Here is a 26,450-nt window from a genome sequence, read left to right as displayed (position 1 = left end):
GGCAAAAAGAATCCTAGACCGAGAAGTGGAAAAAAAAAAAAAAGTGTCCCCCTCATACCACAACTGATAGAGATAAACTGAAACCCGATCCCTGACCTCCTATCCAGAACTTGCCACTCCACACACACACTCAAAGGGAAACAACAAAGGTTCTTTTCATGTTTCTGGCCCCTGAGACAATCTAGAATTCCTCTAGTGACAAAGATTAAAAATGACAGATAAAATCTATCAAAAATGTTTCAATACATAGCTGAGTTTGCAAGGAAAAAAAAAAACAAAAAAACATCAAAAACACAAAGGAAAGGAAGGCAAACAAACAGCACAGGAGATCCCTTAGGAGTAGGGTGGGAATATAGGAGCTAGAAATGGGCCCAATAGCCAAGTGGCTGCAATGTCCTGTGTTTCACCAGTACAGAGACCCACAGCCCATGCAAAATGGAAAGTAGACACTCATTCATTCAGGTGGGATCCTGGAAGCTGAAATTACTAGAAAATTCTTAATGGGCTAGGGGGATGCGGAGGGAGCCTACCTTCACTGGGGTCTTTTTTTGTTTTGGGGTTTTGGTTTTGTTTGTTTTGGTACTGGGGATTAAACCCAGTACCACTGGGTTTCGCCACTGAGCCACATCCCCAGTCCTTTTTCTATTTTATTTAGAGACAGGGTCTTGTCAAGTTGCTGAAGCTGACTTTGAACTCAAGATCCTCCTGCCTCAGCCTCCTGAGCCACTGGGATTACAGGTGTGCGCCACCACACCCAGCTTAACCGGGGTCTTGAGTAGAAAAAATTAATATCCTAAGATTGTGTCACAGGCCAGGGACAGAGTCTGAATTTTTACCCCACCCCATGGTGAGCTCTTTGGAGTGCCTGGCAGGAACAGATGGCAAAACATTTTTGGAGAAATAATGTATAACCCAGATAGGAATGCGATGGGACTCTTTTCAACAGTTCTTGAGCACCTACTGTGTGCTAGGCCTTGAGCAAGCTACAATGGACAAGACAGAAATCATCCTTGCCCTCATGGTGGATGGAGGAGGAAGACAGCAATGAACAAGAAAAAGATGAGCTAGCGTACAGCTGGTCCTCCATGTCAGCAGGTTCCTGTTGTCGATTCAACAAACACAGGTTGAAAATATTCAGAAAAATCTGTGTTAGACACAGTGATGTACACCTGTAATCCCAGCAGCTCGGGAGGCTGAGGCAGGAGGATCACGACTTCAAAGCCATCCTCAGCAACAGGAGGCACTAAGCAACTCAGTGAGACTCTGTCTCTAAATAAAACAGAAAACAGGACTGGGGATGTGCCTCAGTGGTTAGTGCTCCTGAGTCCAATCCCCAGTATCTACCCAACCCTCCAAAACACTGTCAAGACTGAACATGTTCAGGGGCCGGGTTGTGGCTCAGTGGTACAGCGCTTGCCTAGCATGCATGAAGCACTGGGTTCAATCGCCAGCACCATATAAAAATAAACAAATAAAATAAATATATTGTGTCCATCTACAAATAAAAAATATATTTTTAAAAAAGACTGAACATGTTCAGCTTTTTTCGTATTATTCCCTAACCAATGTATGAATTGATTAAATATGAATCATCTAGAGATGATGTAAATGTGCTGGGGGATATGCACAGGTTACATGCAAACTCAAAGCCATTTTATGCAAGGCACTTGATCATCTGTGGATTTGGGTATCAAAGAGGAGTCCTGCAGCCAATCTGCCATTCATATGAGGGATGACTGTATTGGTTTCTCATTGATGCTATAACAAATTACCACAAACTTAGTGGTAACTTATAACTTTAAAACAACACATATGTTGGGCTGGGGATGTGGCTCAAGTGGTAGCGCGCTCGTCTGGCATGCGTGCGGCCCGGGTTCGAGCCTCAGCACCACATACAAAGAAAGATGTTGTGTCAGCCAAAAACTAAAAAATAAATATTAAAAATTCTCTCTCTCTCTCTCTCACCTCTCTCTTAAAAAAAAAAAAGAAAAAAAACACATATGTATTCTCTTTCAGCTGTAGGTGAGAGGACCCATGTGTTGGCAGGGTTGGTTCCTTCCAGAAGTTTTGAGGGGAGAGTTCATTTTCTTGCCTTTTTCAGCTTTGAGCAGCTGTAGCTACCTGTGTTCCTTGGTTTGGGGCCCTTTTCCCCTTCTTCAAAGGGCACTGCTTCAGTCTTACCTTCTGCCATCGTTATCACCTGCTCCTTTGGCCCTTCCTGTGTTTTTTTTCAGAATGACCTTTGTGACTCTATCAGACCCATCAGCTAATCCAGGACCATCTCCCTCTTTCAAAATCCCTAACATCTGTAGTCTCTTTTGCTATGTGAGATAACTGATGTTCACAGATCCTGAAGATTAGGACACAGACATCTCTGGGGAATTATCACCCAACCTGCCACAGCCAGTGGTGAGCACTATTAGAATTAAAATAGGATGTCCCGATAGGACGCCTAAAGTACTATTCAGGTTGAGTGGTCAGGGAAGGCCTCTCTGGAATCCAAATGACAGGAAAGAACCAGAGGGCTGAGGGCAGGGTGGAGAACATTCCATCCAGGCAGAGGAAATAGCTAGGGAGAAACTCTACAGCAGAAGCCTGGTGTGTCAATGGCTTTTCAAGAATGAGAAAACTGTAAGCCCCATCCTGTCTCTTGGAATCTTTATGGGAACTTTCTCCAAACTTCTGTTCTCAACAGGAACTTCTTTTGTCACAAAACCTGATAGGATACTCCAGGACAGCTGGGAGCAATCACAGGAGGCAGAGAGCCCCTCAGCAACTGCATACCAAGTTCAGAAGACACAGATCCCTAAACAAGAGCTTGTTTTGATTGTGGTTACCAAGATGTTATTGACATGGTTGTTTGCAATTGCACTTTGCAAACTGTGTTAACATAAAACAGGACATTAGGTTATTTCAACTGAAGCAGGAGCTAAAAGAGGAGGGGGTGGCTGTTTGTCCCTCAGGAGGTGTTATGCTGAGATGCTAAGAGACCAGACCAGCTCCTCTTCCTAGGTGTGTGTGTGTGTGTGTGTGTGTGTGTGTGTGTGTGTGTGTTTGTGTGCGCGCGCGCGCACGCGCGCGCTTTCTTAGCACATACTAAGCTACTGAATGACCCCACAATGGTGACTTTTCTCCATTTTTTTCCTGGGTCATTCCGATACATTGATTCATTTTCCTTCACTTTGAGCATCACATAGTCCAAGAACAACTAAGACTATGGGTTCCCAGGTTTACATGCAATCAACAAACATAGGTGAAGAATCTAATATAAATGGCCTGGAGGGCACACCTATATTTTTACATACAGCAGGATTGACCATACCTCTATTACAGCTTTCATTTTAATCCTTCTTGAATTTTGCCTCCTGCATTAAAGGATGAGTTAAACCTGGTTCCTTCTGCACCCAAACAAGCCCCAAAAGAGTGCCTGGCACAGAATATTGGATAATCAATACTCACTTATACTCACTTTGTTGATGTTTTTCTTCAATAAAGAACTTCCAAGAATCTAAGGACAGAGAGCCCTGAACGGGGGCTGAGATATACTATATATGCCAGGACAGATTAAAAACTGATGATTCTCACCAGGCACCGTGGCACACACCTATAATTCCAGAGACTTGGGAGGATGAGGAGGATCGAGAGTTCAAAGCCAGCCTTAGCTAAAGCAAGGCGCTAAGCAACTCAGTGAGATCCTGTCTCTAAATAAAATACAAAATAGGGCTGGGGATGTGACTCAGTGGTCGAGTGCCCCTGAGTTCAATCCCCAATACTCCCTCACCCCCCAAAAAAATCCGATAATTCTCAAAGACTTCTGAAGGAGCAGGATGATCATAGGAAATTATTTTCTAGGAAATTATTTCCAGAAAGGTATGTTAAATATGACTAAACATCTGTTGGAAGATTTGCATACACTTAATAACCTGGTCCTTCCATCAAATTCCAACCTCGGCAATTAAATTGGGCCATCTGAGATACTCGGAGGCTTTATGGTGGCTTGTTAGTCCCTGTCTCCTCCAGTTCTGACTCACACAGCTGGGCCATGGGGGGTTAAAGGTTAAGCCTCTGCTCTCTCTCCAGCTCCCCGGATGACTGCCCGGCAACCTAAGTGGAATGACTTCATCAGAAGGAAGGCTCAGAAGCCAGTTCTAAGACAAAAGGTGATCTGCAAAGTTAAGGTGGTGATTTTCACATTTAAATAAAAACCGACATACTCTAAGAGCCTAATATGTAATGGTGGTAATTATAAGGCCATAAACATATCCCACATATAGCAAAGGAGGCCTAGTTGGAAAAATTACTAGCCAAATACTGGATACCTATTAAGGAAGGGGGTAGCTGCTTCCTTTGCTTGAAATCCAGGACGATGTGTTATTTCCCCCCAACATCCAAGAACATATAACTGTTTGGTTCCCAAGCGTTATATATTTTATAGCTTGCAAAACCTGATAAGACTGCCCCAGAGTCCAAGTGGATGTGTCTGTTCTAAGTCCAGAGACATCTCATACTTTCGGGTTTCCCATCCCAGTCACACAGTACCTTCATTGTTAGATTTCCTAGTGAACTTTATCCCAGGAGCAGTTTAAATAGCCCCCCTCCCATATTGGGGAGCTGAACCCAGACCTGGTGCATGCTAGGCAAGTGCTCTCCCATTGAGCTACATCTCAGATCCCAGGTGCAGTGTAGAAGCTGTAAGTGATGCAATGTACCTAGATAGAAGTTCAGTATTTCACTGCATAATCATTGCCACTACATTAAAGTATATTCACGAATATTCCATGCATACTAACCTTGTACCAAAGACAGTTTAATAATTAATTATTTTAAAGTACACCAGCACGATTTAAAAAAAAATCAGCAGCTTCAAATAATGGTCACACCCCTCTTTTTTTACAACAAATTGGCATAAAATCTGTGACAATTACGCAGTGGAATATGGTTTTTCAAAAGTCAGAGTTAGCTGGGCGCAGTGGCACACACCTGCAATCCCATTGTTTTGGAGGTGGAGGCAGAAGGATCGTGAGTTCAAAGCCAGTTTCAGTAAAAAAGCAAGGCGCTAAGCAACTCAGTGAGACTTTATATAAAGTACAAAATAGGGCTGGAGATGTGGCTTAGTGGCCGAGTACCCCAGAGTACAATCCCCAGTGCACGCCCCCCCCCAAAAAAAATCAGAATAAGATCTCTTGTCTGTGCTTGGTGGAAGAGTCAGATGCTAAGCAGTGGCTCCTACTGTAAAACGGCTGTTCTGCACCCTCAGGGTCTGGGTCACCCCGACATTAGGTGCACACTCTGGGAGAGGTCCAGAGATGACATCTGCCTCACCCCTGGGCAGGGCTCGGCCCAGGAGTAGACAGAACAAGGAGCCTGAGGGGCCCCACCTGGGAGACAAAGGAAGACAGGCTTCCCTAAAACTCAGCTCACTATGATAAACATAGTTCCACTATGATAAACATAGTTCCAATGAGTTAAAGGTCGAGCTTAAAGGTTAAACACGTACTGCCATTTCAGCTACCAGTTCTGGGCACTCATTCATTTTTTTATATTCCAGGAGCTTCCCAAATTACAGGTGGAAGTCCCCCTTCCTCCACCTAAGAGGGTCATGCCCTCCAGTCTCTAGGTCAGCGAAGGGGTGGGCCGGGAGGCAACGATCAGGAAAATCCTTGCGCCTGGGGGATGCGGGTGCCCCCTTCCTGCGTTACCAAAAGGCAGGGCTTAGGGGAAGAGCTTGCGGAGGACGCGGGCCTCGGAATTCAGTCCCAGCTCCGTGTGGTGCACACAAGGGCTTTATTTAGGACCACAGAGACCCGAATGTCCTCGGTCCAGGTTCCGTAGCACAACAGCGACGCAGCAGCAGACTCTTCACAGGTCCCCGGGTCGCCAGGAGCCCTGGGAGGGCCGCGAGGGGGCGCGCGGTGGCCGCCCCGCCCGCCCGCCTCAGGTGGGGCCGCCACGCCTACTCCACCCCATCCTGCTTCGGCCCCGCCCATCCGGCGGCTCGGCCACGCCCACCAGGCGCAATCCCATTGGCCTTCGCGGAGGCTGGCCCGCCCACCCTCACCCACCCCACCTTGGGCCCGCCCACCGCCTGCTAGGCCACGCCCTCCAGGCTGCCCCAGGTAGGGCCGTCCCGCCCACCGGCCCCGCGGCCCCGCCCGCTCCGCGGCCTCAGGTGGGGCCACCCGGCCCGCCCCGCCTGCCCCGGCCGCGTCTGGCCGCTGCTCCTCGGCTCCCCGCGCGCGGCGGTGCGGCAACTTTTGACATTTTGTCAGTGGGGACCCGGGCGAGCCCTCTTGGGCCGACAGCTGTGGCCGCAGCCGACCCTCGAGGGGCCCTCGGTCGCGCCCCGCTGCTCCCGCCGCCCCGGGTCGGGCGGCCACGAGGCCCCGCCGCGTCCTCCCGCGCTCGCTCCCCCGTCCGGAGGCTGCAGCCATGTCGCGGGGGCCCGAGGAGGTGAACCGGCTCACCGAGAACACCTACCGGGTGAGCCTGGGGCGCCGGGCGCGGGGTTGGAGGCCTCGGTCCCTGGGGAAGGGGGCGGTTCTCCAGGTCCCGGGTGCGGAGGCCAAGGGCGGGAGGCTGGGAGGCCCTGGGACTCCGGGGGGGAAACCGGAGTTGGGGGTTCGAGGCCGGGAAGGGGAGCGTCGCCGGCAGCTGGCAATTAATTGTCACCAGGGAAAGGTCGGGATTTTCACCTTCGGGGTAAGGAGGGGGACTTTCGCGGGAAGGCCCTCCCCTGCCCGAGCCGGAGACGCCCAGCGAGCCACACGTTTCACAGCCGACGTGTTTGGGGGAAGCTGGGGCCGGCGGGGAGAGGCCGAGCGGGCTCTGGGCCCCGTGCCCCTCCCAGCTTCTCCTTGGAATCAGTGACCGCGCTGGCCTGGCTGGGCTGCAGCCCTCCGAGGCCGGAGAGACGAGCTCGAGTTTCCTCCAAGAAAAGAAAGCGCACAGGAATGTAGGGGGGAAACTCCCCTCTAATTAGCCATCGCCAGGTGAGCCGAGCTCCCCGCCGGAGCCTCGCAGGAGGCTCGGGGAATTTTCTGGCGAGTTTGCTCTGGGAAGCCTCGCAACGCCCTCCCCCTTGCACCTTTCCTACGCAGCTTTAGGTTGAACTTGGCTTTCATACATTGGTTTTGTGAGGTTATTGCAGCACCGAGGAGTTAATAAAATTGACATAACTTTAAGGAGCGCTGGATGGTCCGTCTCTTGCATGTTGTGCGAGAGAGAATTTTCCCAGAAACAAGACATGGGATTAGTGGCCAGTTTAGTAAGTTTTAAGTCCTAATAAATGAATTCCAGTTGAAATAAGATATGCGTTTAATCATCTGCTATTAATAGAATACAAAACAACTTTTGTTTTAATTCTGCTTAGGCTCCTTGCACCCTTGAGACTTTGAAGTTCTCTGAATTCATTTGTAGCCATGTGTACATGGCTTTGCTCATTTTGTAGATTTCTTTTAATCTTAAAACTGAGTCTTTAAATTTGCAAGGACTGAATGAGTTCCTGTAATCAGAGGAGTTTATTGACCTTTGTTGGGTAAGAGTCTAAAAACAGCATGAAAATATTTTCATAATCTAGCCATTGAAGGCGCCCAAATTATCAGTTCTGTTCATCGGAATACATAAAGTGTATACTGTATCATGTGAAATATTACTTTATAGGTAGACAGAGTAGACTGTTGACACAGCATTTGGGGGTCAGGAACTGTGACCAAAAACTGTTCCTGCTAGTGTGTTTCCTTAATAGAAGGCAATTTCTAGAAATGCCAGAAATTTGGATGTTTAAATTCTTATGTTTGTATTGAGATTGTTAACATTTAAATGACCCCAAAGATGTCGAGGCAGGAGGTGTGGGGTGCTGACAGAGAGTAAATAAAGCATTCTTAGATTGGGGAGTCATCAGTACTCTGATTATAGTTAAGGAAAAATTGTATGTGACTGAAATGCAGATCACTACAAATTATGTGTGGATTCTTTAAGTATTCATTGGAGTTCAAAAACACATGAATATTGAAGTTCTCCAACGTAGGCCTGTTTTTCCAGACTGAAATGAGAATATCAACTTTAGACAAGCAATCAGATATTCAGGGTAAACTCTTCTCTCTCCCTTCTGACTGACTGACTGCAGGAGTCTTAAGAGGGGTTATTTTCAAGCGAATTACAGAGTCACAAATGTCAACAATTTTGGCAAGTCATATACCCATGGAACTGGGACAGAAGGAAAAAGTGTGGATTTCATTGTTTTGGTTATCCAAATTTGTAATCATAAAACAGTGTAAGAAATTTTCAGATTTTGAAAGGTTATAACATACTGAAGATCAGAGACCACTACTTTATTGCTTTCTATTCCTAGGTGCCTGAAAGCACACCCCAAACTCACTAAATATTGATTGATTTTAATCACCTTTTCCTTATTAATATGTTGGGATCAGGCTTTTTCATGTTGAGGTGATGGGGAAAGAATTTGCAGAACCAGAAAACAGGTTTACATAATCATTGCAGTAAAGGCTGCTAGCCCTTGGTTTGGCTATGATGAATACACAGTGAAGTTTTACATCCACAGATCTGATTAGAAACCTGAAAAGCCTTTTGCCTCCTCCTCACTGAGTTCTTCCTCAGGCCCCATCCACAGTGATCGAGGCAAAAAGCAAGCATAGTATGACAAAATTCTACTGATGATATTGGTGACTCTCATTCTTATAAAAACAGATTTCCTTTATGTTACCTAGCGACCTGCAATATTTTACTAATAGAAACATAGCCTAACCAGGTGTGATTGCAAAAGCCACCTGCAACTGAGATTTTTTTTTAATACTCAAATTTCTTTGAAATAAAGGAATACATTCTTTAGAGAAAAGGGAGGTTTATAAAGTAGTATGATCCTCTATATGCAGTATCAAATATCCTTTAATACATATTTAAACATTTGCTGAGTTTTCTAAAATATGTACTTAGACAAATTATTACTGGCAATCTATGCTAACTCCCAGGACGGTATACATTTTACAACTTCATAAACAAATGACATGATAATAAGCCTCAAAATATCAAATAATCTTGCTGTTGCCAATTAAGAGTTTGGCCAAAGATCCCGCCTCTTCCCACACTTTAGTCCATAGTATGCCCATAATTTTCCCTCAAAAGCTTGCTTGTGATTTTTACATGGTTTTCTGATGAGTACATGCTTTAGTGGGAGAGGAAGAAGTCAAGTTCAAACAAACCTTTAATTAAGAGTAGCCACAACCTTCCTAGAAGTTAGAACTGTTCGTGTCTTAGGAAGTTGATGGAGGCCCCGTGTGGTGTCATCTAGGGATGTCCTGCCTACATAAATCTTGCTAAACAGTTGAGTGCAGGAGGAAAATGACAAGGAGGGACAGGGACACAGAAGACTCAATGTCACCTTCTCAAGGAGGCTTGTTCAAACAACTTTAAATTTGCTGACAGCGCTCTCAACCTCAACTTGGGCTACTTTACCTTTCCTCCCATAAAACTTCCTACTCAGTATCCTAAGTGATATATTTTCTGTGTTTTTCATCTCTTTCCTCCTCAGCTGGACTGAGCTCGACAAGGCGAGGAGCTTTGTTTTATTGTTTTCCTTATGCCTATCCCGTTCCTGGTGCACAGTAGGTGTGCATGTTTGTTGAGTAAATAGACACTTAATTTATTAAACACCTAATCCTGTGCCATGCTCCCTGCTCCCACCCTTGATCATGTTCATAGAGCATCTTGTTGCTAAGAATATATCCGCCCATGAGGTGGACATTCGTGAATTATGTGTATTTACTTGTCGTTTTTAGATGAAAAACTAAGGCCTAGAATCTATTACCGGCTTCCACACTGGTCTCCAAATAGTAATTTAATTTGTAGTTTCTAGTGATCAACAAATGCACAAACCAAATACATTTATTTTTTTTCCCAAATATATTTTCTAATTTGGCAATCTAAGATGTCACTGGAATTTTTCTGTCATTCTGACAATTCACCTTTGGCATGTTTTGAACAAGCCTTTTGTTAAGAAATAAGTGCTTTTCTTTCACTGGGTAAAGGGAACAATCTATGCATGTGTTTTCCTTGTCTGTTGAATACCTGTCAGGTTGATTTCCAGTGTGAGACAACAACATAAAAGTCTGGCATGTAAAACTTTCATGCCTTTCAAGACCCCTCTCTGAGGTGTGCTCATCACTGTAGCTCTACCCACTGCTGGGTATCTCAATCTTTTCCCACAGCCCTACCTTCTTCAGGTGTGCTGAGATAAGATGGGATTGCAGAAGTCCAGACGGCTTGCTCTTGGCTCCTAACTGTCAAGAGTAGAGCCATGTGCTTGGGAGCAGGAGGGGGTGCCAGGTATCGGAAGTATTCTGAACAGCCCAGTGCCTTAGCTTTTTGTTTGGTAAAATGAAAGTACAAAGCAAACAATAGATTTTTTTCTTCTGTAATTTTTTTTTTCCCTGATGGGAAAGAGGTTTTTTGAACTCAATAACATTGCCGTGCAGCATCTTTTATTGTGAAACCCAGGGGACCACCTGGACAAGTGACACCTTCCATGGGTTTCAGGTAGCTTTTTTCACATTTGTGACATTATTCCAGAAGTCACTAGCCTTATAAAGACCTATACATCACGGAAAACTATTGTCCCCGGAATTGCCCTGAGTTTGTTTTCTTCATTCCGAGTGGCCATTTATTCTGCAGTCCAACAGCAGAAAATAGCCGGGCCAGCCTCAGCAGCAAAGCGAGGCCCTGAGCAACTTAGCGAGACACTGTCTCAAAAATCACTATAAAGCACTTCTGGGGTCAATCCCTAGTACAAAAAAAAAGAAAATTAAAAATTTTTATAAATGTACAGTTTAACCTGTTGACCCCTGCAAATATATTTTGTTTTTAAACTTTTTATTTAACTACAATATACATAGAGAAAGGTGTGCTCAAGTATATATAGTTTACTAAATTGCCACAAGCTGAACATATCACTGTCCTAACCTCTGATGGCCTTGGTTATTTTGTCCCCTTGCCCAGGTTGCTTGTCAGATTCATCACTGACATGGGAGGAATTGTGGTTCTTGTTGCTGAGTGGCATTCTACCATATGAATGAATCACAAGTCATTCTTCTCTTGACAGGCATTTTGGATTGTTTGTAGACTCTGGATCTTAGGAGTAGTGCTTTATGAATGTTCCTACTACAGTTATAGTCAGACCCTCATATCTCTTGGGCATACGCTCAAGAGTGAGTTTGCTGATGTAAAGTATTTGAATACTTAGCTTTAGTAGAAAGTGCCAGGCAGTTTTCCAAAGTGGTAGCACCAGCTGACATTCCCACCAGCAGTGTATGAGTGTTCCTATTACTGTGCATCTTGCTGTCAAATGATATTGCCCGTCCTTTTAATTTTACCCATTCTGGTGGGTATGTGCAAATAAAATTTTAAAATTCAAGACCAGAGTGTTTGCTCCAGGCCTCCTGACTGATTATCTGTTTCTCTGTAGGATGCCTACAACCTAAACAGGAGCCCCTTAGGTGACACTTTATGTCAGAGACAGGATCATGACCTAGGGGTTTGGATCTCTGAGAGGCCGTACAGCTGTAGTGGTATTCCCTAAGGTAAAACATGAATCTCAGTATATTCAGTTCTAAAACTATCATAGTTGCACATATCAAAGAGTTTATTATGGAAAGAATGTTGAGGGTATAGACGAGTACTGTTTAGACAATCTGGAATGCTTGGGTGGAGTACAGCACTTATAGTTAATTAATTTTCTTGCTAATTGAGTATTAGTGAAAGCCCCCCCCTCTGTCTCACACACACACACACACACACACACACACACACACACACACACACACACAAGATTTAACTCTGCTGCTCTATCACTGATCTACACCTCCAGCCCCTTTTATTTTTCATTTTGAGACAGGGTCTCACTAACTTGCTGAGACTAGCCTCGAACTTGAATCCTCCTGCCTCAGCCTCCCAAGTCACTGGGAGTAAAGGCCTCCACACCCAGCTTTTCCCTTTCTTTTTATGTAACTTTTCTTGGAAATATATGAACTTTATTGTTAGGGGCACAATAGGCTAGTATTTTTAAAAGATTTCAGTTTAGTTTGATTTCAGGGCTAAAACAAATGTTATTTTTATTTCTCCCCAGTTACATTGTAGCTGTATGTACTTGAGAAATCTCCAAGTGATACCTTTCAGCATTTCCCGGTTGATTCAAATGTATCTATGTGTATATTTCATCTTGGAGGCTTTTTGTTGTTTATGGTACTGGGGACCACTCCACCACTAAGGTGTACCCCCAGTTTTCAGTACTTATTTCCACTCCAGTCAGTATTTGGTGCTTCATCATTCTGATGACTCCACAGTTCTCTGTTTCTCATCATAATTTATTGATTGAGCCCCTGTTGTTGGACATAGGTTGTTGCCAGGACTTTGCTGGTAAAGCACTGCAGTGAGCATTTCCGCAGGTAAAGCTTTGCCCAAATCCATGATGTTTCTGAAAGCTAAATCCCCAAGAGGGAGGCTGGGTCAAAGGGTGGATCATTGCAAAATGCCCTCCAGAAAATACACACCAAATTATGCTGTAGCCTGCATTATGGGAGAGCACACCTTTCCCTGAACCCAACCAGTCAAGTAGGTCTTTTAAAACTACTTCCTTTTTTAAATAACCCACAATAGGTGCGTGAGCTTACAGCAGTAAAACATGTTTAGCTCTGCTGAGATAGGGACATTGTCCAGAGTGCCAGAGATATTCCACCAGCTTTAGGCATATTTCCCCATAAACTTAAAACTTGTGGGATGTGTAGCAAGTAATTACAGCTCTGTGACCCTTCGGACTTATGTCCTTCTGTCCTTATTTTCCTCTGCCTTGGTTTTATACTTTTATTTATGTTTTCCTGACCTTGAGTCTCTTTCTGACTTATCAAGTTAGTGATTATGTTCAGCCTCTAACAGTTGCTGCAAATCTTTGTGGATAAAGGTGAGGCTCATGTATATGAGATAAAATGTTGCTGTTTTCTCTTTCAAAGATAAATGAAAAATGTTACTAGAATGAGTTCCCAAACCAGGGAGAAATAGATGTTCACTGCTCAGAGATCCATGCCTTTCAGGCAGCCTGCCAGGCTGAGTGGTTTGGACAGAACAGCAGGGGTCAAGATGCCCTCCTGTGTTTTGTTGCTTAAACTGTTTATATGGTGCTTTGGAGGTTAAAAAGTCCCCAGGCAATAACAATTCCTTAACTAAAAATCTCAATGGCCAGCAAGTTAACTGGAGGAGGGAGATTTGGAGTTTTTAAGGAGGCTCTGCTTTGTGAAGTGTTTACATTTTTTAATGTTGAAGAGTCACTTTTACAATGCTTAACTGAAAAGAAGCAGCAAGGGCTATATAGTCCATTTACTAAGGTAAAATACCATTTTCTACCTCTGTTTGCAAGTTGACCTTTTAAAGTTAAAAAGTTTTAATGGTTTTTCTCTTAATTTTCACATACAAGAATATTTTTTAACACTTACTAACCTGAGATTATAAATGAAACAGAAAACTACCTCAAAAGAATTAAACCATTCAGATTTCAATTCTTAAAACTTGTTTTAAGAAGCTTATTCCTATTGTTGCAAACAGCTGATCACCTTCAAGGTGCAGCTGTGTCCTACAAAGGTATAAAACTGGTGATAACAACCTGTCAAGGAAGTCCACCTGATTAGAGCACAGTACCTGCATAGATGCACAGAGGGGGAGAGGGGATCAGAACAATGACCAGCCCAACACCAGCCATCGTAAGTGCAGAGCTGACCGTGTGAGTTATGGGGAGAGGTGAGGGGTACAGAAGACAGCCCTGTCGCTGTCACATGCCTGTCAGATACAGGTACTCAAGACTTAAGGTAATAAACCAATCCACTCTGGCTACAGAAATTCAAATGACAAATCAGGAAAATTATATTGATAATTCCTAAGTGTTGTGATAATGACAATGATATGACTTTGATGATTGGATTGAGGATGCTGTTTAGTGGCCATGCATTTGCATGACATTCATGAGGCCCTAAGTTCTATCCCCAGCACCACAGAGAAAGAGAGAGATTTAGGTCAGTTATTCTCTGAATAGCTTGAGGTGCAGGACATGAACCAGGTCTTGACAGTACGCTGTTTATCTCTAAGCATGTAAACATGTGAAACCTTGTTTCTATTAGAGTATTCCCTCTGACTGTTAATGTTCTTTGAGAAGATTTCTGCAGCCAACCAATCCATCCCCTGTTAGCCTAGATTTGAGGGTAGTTGATAAGTCATTCTCCTCCATTTGATCTTGTGCTTCTGTTTTCTTGTCTGTAAATAAGGATGATAATAGTATCTACTCACGAGGTTCATACTCATGAGGATTAAACATGGTAATGCATGAAAGCTTTTAAAACAGTGTCCAACACATAGTAGGTGTTCAGTTAGTGTTCCTATTGGTGGCTTGAGTCTACTGGACTGTAACTGTCATACAAGCATTGATTTTCGTGTTTATTTACAGCCTTCCTCAGTATTTAAAAGGCTGACACGTAGGTGGAGCTGAATAAATATTTGATAAGAGTGGTGTTGAAATTATTGGCACTTGTTTTTCTCTCAATGAGCTGTATGCTCCTTCAGGGTTTTTTAATTCCCTCATGGGGCTGGTGCATAGTAAGAACTCAAAAATATTTGTGGGATAAATACTGAAGATCTGTGTCCCTCACACAGCTGTGACTAAAACCATCACCTGCTCCTTAGCATGTGGGATTGAGACAGCACTACTAACAACAGTGGCCCTGGTATGAGCACCTGTTATGTGTGTCCTGAGCATACCACCAACATTCATTCTTTCTGCAACTGTTTTCTGGAGCACCACAACTGTGCCAGGCCCTGTGGTCACTGGAGAACCAACCAACAGACTGGCCTTCTGAGGTCATCACCAATGGTGGCACAGCTACCAGAGTTTAGCCCCGCCAGTCCTCCCCCTCCGCCTGCCTGGAGTCATGGATTACGCTCCCCTGGCCCCAGCCCAGAGTTGTCCTGCCTTTGCCAGTTCATTTCTTGAGAGTTTGTTCTCATATTGGAAGAAAGGAGGAAAGGATTAAGAGATGTGAAGATTGAGTTTCAGAGAGTTTTTTTTTTTTTTTTTTTTTTTAGGTATTTTGTAAGAAGCCTTTGGAATGTTGGATATATAAAAGAAGTAGAGGAGAGATAAAAAGTATATTTTTTAGAAATTTTAATTCTCCTTACTGGAATCTAAGAAATATAAAGATCTTGAACTGTCGTTAAATTATTTGGGGTTTTTGAACAATAATTTTCACATTGCAGGGGCTGTGATTTTAGTGTAGAGCAGAATGATTCTTCTCAGGTGGAAGTTCACTGGAATTCTTCTAGATACTACCATATAAGAATGGGGTTGGGGGCTGAGGCTATAGCTCAGCGGTAGAGCACTTGTCTAGCATGTGTGAGGCCCTGGGTTCAATCCCCAGCTCCACATAAAAAGCTAAATAAACAAAATAAAGGTATTGTGTCTGTCTACAACTAAAAATATTTTTAAATTTTTTTAAAAGAAGAATGGGATTAGGAAGGAACTAGTGAGCTTCACAGAAAAATGGCACTTGCTGTATGAAGTCAATGTACTTTGGTTTGATAAAGTTCCAGTGTCCTATTTAGTACTTTGGGGCTTTCTAAACAAATGCAGCCCCAGGCATGAATTGGGCTCTCCTGCAAATCCATTCTTGCTTTTTTATCCCAGGATGCACTTTTTAAAAACAAAAACTAGGCAGGTAAGAACCCCTAACCAAATGGTGGAGCGTACTTCAAGGCATGTATCCATTGGCAGCTGTTTTAAATCCAGCATCAAATCAATTTTTGTTTTTAATATATGCCATTTACATAATTAAGGTTACATATTTCTAAGTGATATTCAAGTAATATTAAAGATGTTTGCATTTCTTATTTTTCCCACATCAACCTGAATTGCCATGGTATTTAACACATACCTGTCTCCCTATTTGACTATACACTTTGAGGGCTGAGCTGTCACCTCATTTATCTCAATGTTTTCTAGGCTCAATTGTGGGCAGATGATGCACGTGTGTGTGTGTATACATATATATTTTTTTATTTTTTTGGTACCAGCAATTGAACCACTGAGCCACCTCCACAGCCCTTTTTTTTTAATTTATTTTATTTTGAGACCAGGTCTTCTCACTAAGTTGCTTAGAGCCTCACTAAATTGCTGAAATTGACTTGGAACTTGGAATCCTCTTGCCTCAGTCTCCTGAGCCACTGGGATTACAGGCATGCACCACTACATCTGGCTACATTTTTAGTTTTTGTTTGGTTGGTTTTGGTGATGCTGGGGATTGAACCCAGGGCCTTTTGCCTTTGAGACAAGCACTCTACTAACTGAACTACATCCCCAGCCCAGCATATAGTTTTTCGCGTTGCTTCAATAGCCCAAATGTGAGAAGGATTTTACAGAGCTGGTGGAATGAGACTTAAATACATGTGTTTTCTAGTACTTATCCTGATTCATTTGTTCAGTGTGTGTCTCTCTCAAATACCAGAAAAGAGACACATTGTCAGATCCTGGTTGCAGTGTTACTTTTAGAATTTAAAGTTACATTCTGAGGTAGTCATCCTGGTACCACAATTTAGAACAGGAACGATCATGTTTCTATTCTTTCAAATAAAAACATATGCCTCTATCAACCAAGCAAAAATGGTTACAGCTCTTATCATAATTAGAATTTCAAGAAGCAGTGTTTGTTTCAATTTCATAGATACTATTCTCCCTGAAGTTCAGAGTCTGAAAGCTGCTGGAGTTCTGGGGTAGGGTTTCCCGAGGCCAGCACAGGTTAGGCGCTGGTGCGAGCCTGATGGCTTGCTGGCTGCCAAGGCTGGGGGTGCCTGCTTCCAGCCAGGGGTTTTCCTGGAACCACTAACCCCAACCCAGTGTGATCATCTGCACTTAAACTACAAGGAAAAGTGATTTTTAATTCTACCAACAAAAAGTGTGAAACTTTTGTCTAATGTTTAAAATAGAGATTTTCTGGTTGTGAATTGAGTTCAGATCATTTTTTTTCATCAGACGACTGCGAAATCTGAATACCTGTATGTGGTTCTCCCTCTACAATTAAAAAAGTAATTTAAAATCCATATTTTTATATAATATACTGGCTGGGATCACTCCGACACATAATTTTTGTGAAAGCCTTGAGAGCTTTACCTAAGGGGTGTGAGCCGCAGCAGAACTTCCTGCTCATTTCCATCAGTGTGCTGGGGCTTTTTGTTTGCTTGTATGGGGCTTTAGCTGAACACAATTCTTGATGTCTAAATGAGTAGGGACTAGTTTGTCACAGAAATCTGTTTCTTTAAACAGTGACACAGAATGTTGAGGACTTGTGGTTGCATCTGGTAATTTATACCTATCTTTTTGGATGATCACACTCGTTCTCTTGGTCGGTTCTTAGGGAGCTCAGGACCTCATAGGTGCACCCATGACTCAGAACATTCTTCTATGAGAGGCTAAGCCCAAAGGCGTATCCGTGCTTCACTGAGCACTTGCTCTGAGCTGCTCAGGCTCAGGCCACATCACTAGGAACAGATCCATGTGAACCTGCACAGTCCCCCCTGTTTCTTTCTAGCTGGACCTCTGCACCTGAAGGATCTCTCTTTTTTTTTGTTTTTGTTTTTCCTTTGCAGTACTGGGGATTGAACCCAGGACCTCATGCACGCTAGGCAAATGTTCTGCCCCTGAACTACATCCCCCATCCTTAAGGAGAAACAATTCTGTATAAGACAAAACCTGGATCATGATGAAGGGAAAGGAGGACAATGTTCTAGTCATAGTGAAGTTCGATAGAGAGTTTTCTCTGTGGGCTGAAGATTTCCTATGAAACTTCCCTTTTATAGAATGATGGAGTAAGACCAGGTGCAGTGGCACGTGCCTATAATCGATCCCTGAGACTCAGGTGGCCAAGGCTGGAGGAGCTCAGGATCCAGGCTAGCCTCAGCAACTTAGCAAAACTCCATTTCAAAATAATTTTTAAAGGGGTTGGGGATGTGGCTCAAGCGGTAGTGCACTCCCCTGGCATGCTAGGGGCACTGGATTCGATCCTCAGCACCACATAAAAATAAAATAAAAGATGTTGTGTCCACCGAAAACTTAAAAATAAATATTAAAAAATTCTCTCTCTCTCTCTCTCTCTCAAAATAATAATAATAATAATAATAATTTTTTAAAAGGGCTGGGGGTACAGCTCAGTGGTAGAGCATTCCTGGGTTCAAAAGACAAAAAGAAGAATGCAGTAAGGACTTTTGCTGGAAAAACATGCCAGATTTCTCCCCTAGTCATAGCTGGAAAGACAACTGCTCCTCAGCAGTTTGATCTCCAAATTCGTGGGTTATCACTTTCTCCTAATGGGTCACATTGATTTTCATCCTGTGAGGGGAGATCGCTGCAGACAACTACATGAGCACAAAACTTTAGAACAATAATACTTTCCATGGGTCCTGAACAGCATTCCCAAAGGATGGCAATGACCTGTGTCTCAAAACATCTGGCTCTTCTGTGTGTGAGCTAGTTAGCCACAACCAACGTGCAAGCTGTCCCACAGCATGAGGATGTGAATCCTTAGCAGTCTAAAGTTGTCTAATTTTTAAAGCTTTATTTTTTTAAAGCTTCATGGAATTGTAGTTTATGTAATTGTCAAGTTCACCCCTTTTAAGGGTACACATTCTTCATGCCCATTTTCTGTCCTTTCTTACTCCATCTCAGACAACCTCTGATATGTATTCTCTCTATAGATATATCTTTTCTGGAAATTTCATATAAATACTGGTCATGAAGCGTGTGATCTTTTGTGATTACTGAGCATAATGGGATTCATCTATGTAGCAGGAATTAGTTCCTTTTTATGGTCAAATAATATTCCACCGTATGTATATATCATATTTTGTCCACTCACTAGTTGATGGACATTGAGTTGTCTCCAATAACTATTCATGTTTATTTAATTATTTTTTAATGGTACTGGGGATTGAATTCTGGGTCACTCAGCCACTGAAGCCTGAGCCAATCCAAGCCCTTATGTTTTATTTTTAAACAGGGTCTTGCTAAATTGCCCAGGTTGACCTTGAATTTGCAATCCTCCTGCCTCAGCCTCCTGAGTAGTTGGGATTACAGGCAAGCACTACCACACCTGGCCCAATAAGGCATTTTTTTTTTAAGAGCCACTTTATTGCTTAATGTGTGAAAGGCGACTTAAATGGCAACTTGGGAAAACAAAGAATTTGGAAGCAGACTTCATAAGGAAAGCCCTGCCATTTTCAGATTTTGTAAGTCTGGGAAGCCTTTGCAGGTGGAGGGCAGAGCCTTGCAGCTTTTATGATCCTTGGATGGGTCTGTTACTTGGAGCTAACGAAGCTGGGAGCAGTGGCCCCATTACCTCATGCTTGGTCTGCACGGCTAATTGGCCCACTGGGCCGAGGTGTCTGTGCAGTGCAGATGAGCTGTGGGGCCCAGGGAAGGCGGTGGCAGGTCCACTGTGGACAGGCCTCTCCGCAGAACACAGTCCCACCCTGGCCGACCCCCGCTGGTGCAGGGGAAGCCGTGGGGGCTGATTTAAGGCCCTTGTCCTTTTTTACATCTAGTTCCTGCTGAGGGAACTGTGTAAACAGTGTCCTGTGGGGTGGGAGTGCCGAGCACTTTGAAGGAGGAGAAGCCAGGGTCTGTGAGCTCGAGGGAGGGTCTCAGAAGTTTTAGGCTGAGGCCAGTGGCCAGCTCGCAGAGATTGAGCCTTCAGGCGCCAGAGGAGCAGAGACACTCCCCTCTGGGAATGAGTGCATCCTGTTGAGGGACAGCTGGAGCCTGGGACTGGGTGGAGAGCACAGCTCTGGCCAGGGCACAGCCAGGACCTTCCTCCTGCCCTGTTGTTAAGAGGACAATCGTCAAACTTGAGGACTGAGGGTAAATCCACCAGGAAACCACCTTTCTCTTTCTCTTCCATACTTGGATGTTTTCAGACACATGTGCTTTTCTCTTTACTGCAGACAAGGGAAACAGTTTATGGCCTTTTAAAAATGGGACTTTCTTCCACTCACCAGGTGGACCAAAGTACAGTAACATCAAGTGTCAGGCTGTGGGACATGGCATTCTTACTCGGGGTTGGTGGGAGCACAGGGTTTGTGCCGCCGCTTTCTGTCAGCTTGGCAGTACTACGTCTGCAAAACTGAAAGACCTGTCACATGTTGGGTCCCAGCGATTCTGTTTCTGGGAAAATTTCCACCTGTGTGCACACCTGTGTGATTCCTTGCCCCGTAGCTGATCGTAGCAAAGCTTGTAAGCCACACACAAGCTGCTCAGTGGAGGACATGCAGCTGTGTATATGCTGGGTGTGTGTACGCTGGGCGTGTGTACGTGTGTCCACACAGAAAGATTATTTCAGGAAAACGGCTTACACAGTTATGGGGGCTGACAGTGTGAGGTCTGTGGGGCAGGTGGCAGGGGATGTTGTGGTCCTTAAGTGAAGTTTTCTCTTCCTCAGGGAACCCCCAGTTTTGTAGTTTAGGTCTCTCAGCTCATTAGATGGAGTGCACCCAGAGTTGCACTAATTTAAGTAAACTATAGTTAGTACCCGCATCTGCAGATGCCCCCTAGCATCACCTGGGCTAGTATTAAGGCAACTGAGGACTGTGGCCTAGTCAGGGGGACACCTGAAAGGCCCCATCACCGTCCACAGACGCTAAATGGGAATGAACAGATCCATATATATCCGGATGGACAAGTCCCGTAGCTAATGCTGAATAACACAAGAAAGATACAAGGGAAACATTGTATGGTGCCATTTAAGTATTTTTTCATTTAAACATCTTTTCAATGCATAAAGCAAAATTATATGTCAATATGACTAAGTAGATATTTGTGTAAAAGTATAAAAGGCGGGTTAGAAAGCTAACAGCAGTATTAATTAGCAGCTTCCCTGGGAGGCTCCGAGACTTGGGTGGGGTGGTTATGATGTCCTGCAGTTTTTGTCTGTAGTTTGTTTTAGTGACTTTCAGCAAAGGGAACCAGTAGGACAGTGTTGACTGTTAGCCACTCCTGTGGGGACTCTAGAGCTGCGGATTCTTCCTCCCCTCCCTCTCCTAGTGGAAGGAAAAGGGGAAGGGGGTGAGAGATCTTGCCCAGGTGGAGCGGCTCCAAGCTGTGATGCTAGGAGGTTAAAATATTCACCGGGAGGAGGAATGAAAGCATAAGAAGGATCTAAAAGGAAAAGGGGACGCTGGAGAAACGCAGCTCCTCCCTGAACTTGTGCTCTGGCTTCATAAAAGCAAATCCCTCTCTATTTCACAATCCTTCAGGAGGAACCATGGAGGCCCCGGGCTGAGCACAAAGGTTGAAGCTGCCTGGGTCTGCCTCTGCCTCTTGCTGCCCCTAGGACCCTCAGCAAGGTTTAAATATCTCAGCTATAAAACAAGGATAACAACCATGGCGATAAGGTCAGATGAGAAGATCCATGGAAAATATTGGGCATGTAGCCAGACACAGACCCAAAAATTAAACAAGCAAATGCTCTCACCTGAATAAAACAGATAACACTGATTTTCTTTCTAGAGAAGGGTGCCATAAATCCTAGATGGTTTGTAGTCGTGATCTCTCTTATCCCGATAATGACACTTTGAGGTGGGAAAATGATTCCATTTATTTTCATGTTGTACATGGAAGTACCTAGAGAAATCTGTGTAAACAGGGATGTTTATTCATCTGAAGGTTGACTAATATTTAGAGCTTTTCTTTTGAAATATTAATTATAATTCAGTCAGTATGTGCTAAGTGTCAAGAGCTATGAAGAGCACATAACAAGTGCCCCGCAGGGCCGCGGTGTGGCTCAGTGCTAGCTCAAGGTTGACCTAGAATGCACAAGGCCCTGGGTTTGATGCCCGTAAGTTCACTGTAGTATTCAGTTTTCACATTCAGCCTTCATATCCCTTATAAGGTGAAAATCGCCCTTATTCCCATTTTATAGAGGAAGAGACTAAGGCTCAGAGAGGTGGTAACGTGATCTGCCCAAGAATTCAAGGCACAACCCCTCGCCCCCCAGGCTTGTTGCTGCTCTCAGGGCCTGTCACATAAGGTATACATAGTACAAACTGAAGGTGATTTAATAAATGGGTGGGGGGGGACACTAACTGATGGACAGAAAGCGTTTCTGTGTTTGTGTTTGTGTTTGCATGAGTATTTCTGATCTAGCTTTATACTTCAAAACTATACAAAACATCTCAGTTGTCTGATTTTCCTCTAAGCAGCTGTGCTTGGCATCCATGGTGGGTATGAACTGTGACTCCTGTAGCCATCTGCTAGCCCTCAAGCAGCTTCCTCTTTGCCAGAGTTGCTTACTGATACTCTCCCTCAGGCAGAGCGGGTCAACCCAGTGCCAGAGAGGTTAGCAACAATTACCAGTAACTTCCAAAAAGGAAGCGGGATTTTCTTCAAATAAAACCCACTTAGAGGTACCCCCAGATAGGGGGCTGGGGACACAGCTCAGTTGGTAGAGCACCTGCCTTCCATGCACAAGGCCCCGAGTTCGATCCCCAGCACCACAAAAATCAAAAAAGAAGTACCCTCAGGTAGCCCTTGTCACATTCTTGCCATGTGACACTAGAACGTGTCTTGATTCATATGAGCAATTGTGATTAATTTGCATGCGAGCATGTAGAATAAAATAATATATGAAATTTCAAAGATGCATACTCAGCCAAGTTGTAGAACTCCAAATATTTAAAGATTCACATATCAGTTAACAATGAAATCCATTATTCTGTGTAATCATACTAATAAAAAAGGAAAAAGATTCACAAATCACTTTTAAAGCTCATCCAATGTAGATATTATTCCCCTTCCCCTACCATGTGGCACTGGAGATTGAACCCAAAGGCACTTTACCTCTGAGCTACATCACCGGCCATTTTTATTTTTGGAGACAGAGTCTCACACTGAAATGCTGAGGCTGGCCTCCAACTTGCAATTTTCTCCCACCTCAGCCTCCCAGATTGCTGGGATTTCAGGTATGTACCACCATGGCTGGTTTATTACTTACATTTTTAACTAAGAAAAACAGGGTGCTGAGGGCTGGGGTTGTGGCTCAGCGAGAAAGAGCTCGCCTAGCACTTGCGAGACCCTGGGTTCGATGCTCAGCACCACATAAAAAATAAATAAATAAAAAGTTAAAGGTATTGACAACTATAAATAAAAAATAAATATTGAAATAAAAGGAAAAGAAAAGCAAGATGCTGAAATATCAAATAATTTGTTCTTGGTCATGTAGAAAACTGGTGGATGATGGAAGAAAACTAGAAGATAAACTGATGCTTAGAAATTTAAAGTCTTCTTAGTTTCACTGGCTAATCATAGTTTAATTATTTTATACTTTCTTAAATACAAATTAATTATACTCAGTTAAATTGCATATAGTTCTGTATTGGTAAAGGTAATTTTTTTTTTTTTTTTTTTTTGGTACCAGGGATTGAACTCAGGGCACATCCCCAGCCCTATTTTGTATTTTATTTAGAGACACAAATCAGTTAACAATGAAATCCATTATTCTGTGTAATCGTACTGATAAAAAAGGAAAAAGATTCAGGAATCACTTTTAAAGCTTATCTAATGTAAATATTATTCCCCTTTCCCCACCTTGTGGCACTGGGGATTGAGCCCAAAGGCACTTTACCTCTACGCTACATCACCAGCCACTGAGTTGCTTAGCGCCTCACTTTTGCTGAGGCTGGCTTGGAACTCTCCAACGTCCTATCATAGCCTCCCAAGCTACTGGGATTCCAGGTGTGCCATCAGGCCAGCTGGCAAAGGATTTTTCAAAAATGAAAAAATATGAATACCAAAGTTGTTAAGGCCATGATAAGAGTGCATAATTTGTTATAAAATTATGATTAGTAACTACAAGGGCCTATGATAAACAGACCAACTGGAAATCTGGTGAAAAGTGCCTACAGGTTCCAAGGGACCTGCTCTTCAATATGTTATTCAGAATAGCTGACAACTGGGCTGGGGACATAGCTCAGTTGGTACAGTGCTTGCCTTGCATGCATAAGGCCTTGGGTTCAATCCTCAGCATCACCAACAAAAGAATAGCTGACAACTACTTCTCCAGTGCTGTTCAGCATCTGCTCTAGAACCAGCCCCTCTTCACTTGAGACTGGCACAACTAGAACTGGAACATCGCTAGTCCACTAGCCTAGAATTTATTTTATAACCGTAGCTATGCCTACTCTCTGAGTGGGAATGAAACATTCTGATTGAAACCAGGTTGGCAAATTCTATCAGGTAGTAACCAGAGGTGCATATTAAGTGTTCATTACTTCTTTGTAACAATAGAGTGCTTCTTGGCCCATTTGTACCCTTTTTATTTGCTTTATTTTACACTTGGGGTCTTAAGCCTTTTATCAGGCCAAATTTAAGCTGGACTTTGTGGGTATTGCTGATGACTCTAGTTGCAGATCAAGTCTTAGCAGGCTTGGCCATAGCACTGGCCTTTGACCCAGCAATTGCTCTCCCTCAAACCAGGGACCCATAAGCTCACAATGTGTCCACTGCCACTGTGATGTCTGTAGATTTTGGAATACAAAGGCAGCACTTCTTATTTGTTCCTCATTGTAGAAATCACATGGACATCAGCTAAAATAACTAGATCAATGGCCAAAAGCCAGTGTAGAAATATATTTTCCACTCTTTAAAGGAATGAAAACTTCTGGGGGACATTTCCTAAATAACAAAGTCTTGCGCTAAACACGTTGGACTTTTCAAGCTGAAAAACCCTCATGTTGTTTCCTCCAAAGCTGGTTGTGATCTTGAATCTTGAACTTTGCTTCTCAGTGGAACCATTTGGACAGTGATTTGTGTTTGGTGTGCGTTGTTCTTGGTGTTTTAAGGTGACAGTTATATGTGAACATTTCAAAAATTATATCAAGAAACCAAAGTATGCTTTCCCCTTATTGGGTAAGGAGCATGCTTAAGAAAACAGACCTGGGTTTCTGTGTGACCTCTTCCACGCAGTAGGATGGTGCTAACTTAGCATTGGTTTCCTCTTTATGGCCTAGATGCGGCCTTCTAAGAATATTACAAGAATTTTAAGCCAGATTTCCTTAAGATAGTTTTATCTTTTAATTAGAAAGTGAACATTTCCTGGCTGGGACTATAGCTCAGTGGTAGAGCCCTTGTCTAGCACGCAGAGGCCAATTCCCATTACCATTAGAAAAAAAAAAGTGACCATTTTTTAAAAACTATTTTTTAGTTGTAGTTGGACACAATATCTTTATTTCACTTATTTATTTATTTATTTATTTATTTTTAAAGAGAGAAGGAGAGAGAGAGAATTTTAATATTTTATTTCTTAGTTTTTCAGCAGATACAACATCTTTGTTTGTATGTGGTGCTGAGGATCGAACCCGGGCGCGCATGCTAGACAGGTGCACTACCGCTTGAGCCACATCCCCAGCCCACTTCACTTATTTATTTTTATGTGGTGCTGAGGATCAAACCCAGGGTCCCACCTGTGTAAGGTGAGTGCTCTACTGCCGAGCCAAAACCCCAGCCCCATAAAGTGACCATTTTTTAATGAAATTATTAATTTTTTAAATTATTGAGCTCACCTTGATTGCTGATAGGAATGTAAAATGGTGTGGCAACCCCAGGAGCAAGCCTGGCAGCTTCTTATAAAGTTAAACATATACCTAGCCCATGACGCAACTGCTGAACTCCTGGGTATTTGTCCTGGAGATACGAAAGCTTATGTTCATACAAAAACCCGCCCGTGATGGCTCATATCAGCTTTATTTGGAATAGCTAGTGACTGAAAATAACTCAGATGTTTTCCAACAGTAAATTGATACGCAAACTAAGATGCACCCGTACCGTGGAATACTAGTAAGTAAAAAAGAAGGGAATAAACTGTTAATACGCCAATACATGGAATGTGTCTGAAGGATATTATGCTGAGTGAAAAGGCCATTCTCAGTGGGTCACAAACTGTAGGATGCCATTCATTCAAGGTCTTCCCAATGACCAGGTTAGAGATGGAGCTCGAGGACGCGTGGGAAGGGTATGACTAGGAAGGGACACACAAAGGAGTCTTTGTGTTGATGGACAGTCCTGTATAATTGAGGTGATGGCTGTACTAGTCCATACAGGTGATAAAATTTCATAGAAATAATGAAACCCCCCACACTCACCAAAAAAAAGGTGAGATGAGAACTGGAAAAATCCAAAGAAGGTCTATAGTGGGGCTACTGGTGTCACCGGGATGTCCTTTCCCTGGGTTCCCTGCAGCCATAGAAGACGTCATTGAAGATGCTGGAGGAAGCATGCCTGGGAACTGGCCATCCCACTCCTTGTGAGTCATGAACTATTTTAAAATTATAACTTTATTTCAAAATAAAAAGAGAACTGATAGGAGATC

At 43.4% G+C, this 26,450-nt stretch overlaps 1 protein-coding gene across 2 annotated transcripts in view; it reads left to right on the top strand.

The window, feature by feature from the left end:
- Positions 1–6,137: 6,137 nt before the first annotated feature.
- Baiap2l1 (BAR/IMD domain containing adaptor protein 2 like 1) overlaps positions 6,138–26,450 on the top strand; it is an 89,458-nt gene continuing 69,145 nt past the window's right edge. The window contains exon 1 of one of the 2 annotated variants that reach the window (XM_013364920.4): positions 6,138–6,480. In XM_013364920.4, the coding sequence (XP_013220374.3) occupies positions 6,430–6,480 (51 nt within the window). In that variant the 5' untranslated portion in view covers positions 6,138–6,429. Of the gene's footprint in view, positions 6,481–6,814; positions 6,990–26,450 lie in introns of those variants that run through there. The other variant, XM_078023715.1, reaches the window with a different exon arrangement.

Source organism: Ictidomys tridecemlineatus, chromosome 10 (genome assembly GCF_052094955.1).
Source record: "Ictidomys tridecemlineatus isolate mIctTri1 chromosome 10, mIctTri1.hap1, whole genome shotgun sequence".
Classification (NCBI taxonomy): Eukaryota; Metazoa; Chordata; class Mammalia; order Rodentia; family Sciuridae; genus Ictidomys; species Ictidomys tridecemlineatus.
This window is presented reverse-complemented; position numbering and strand designations above follow the sequence as displayed.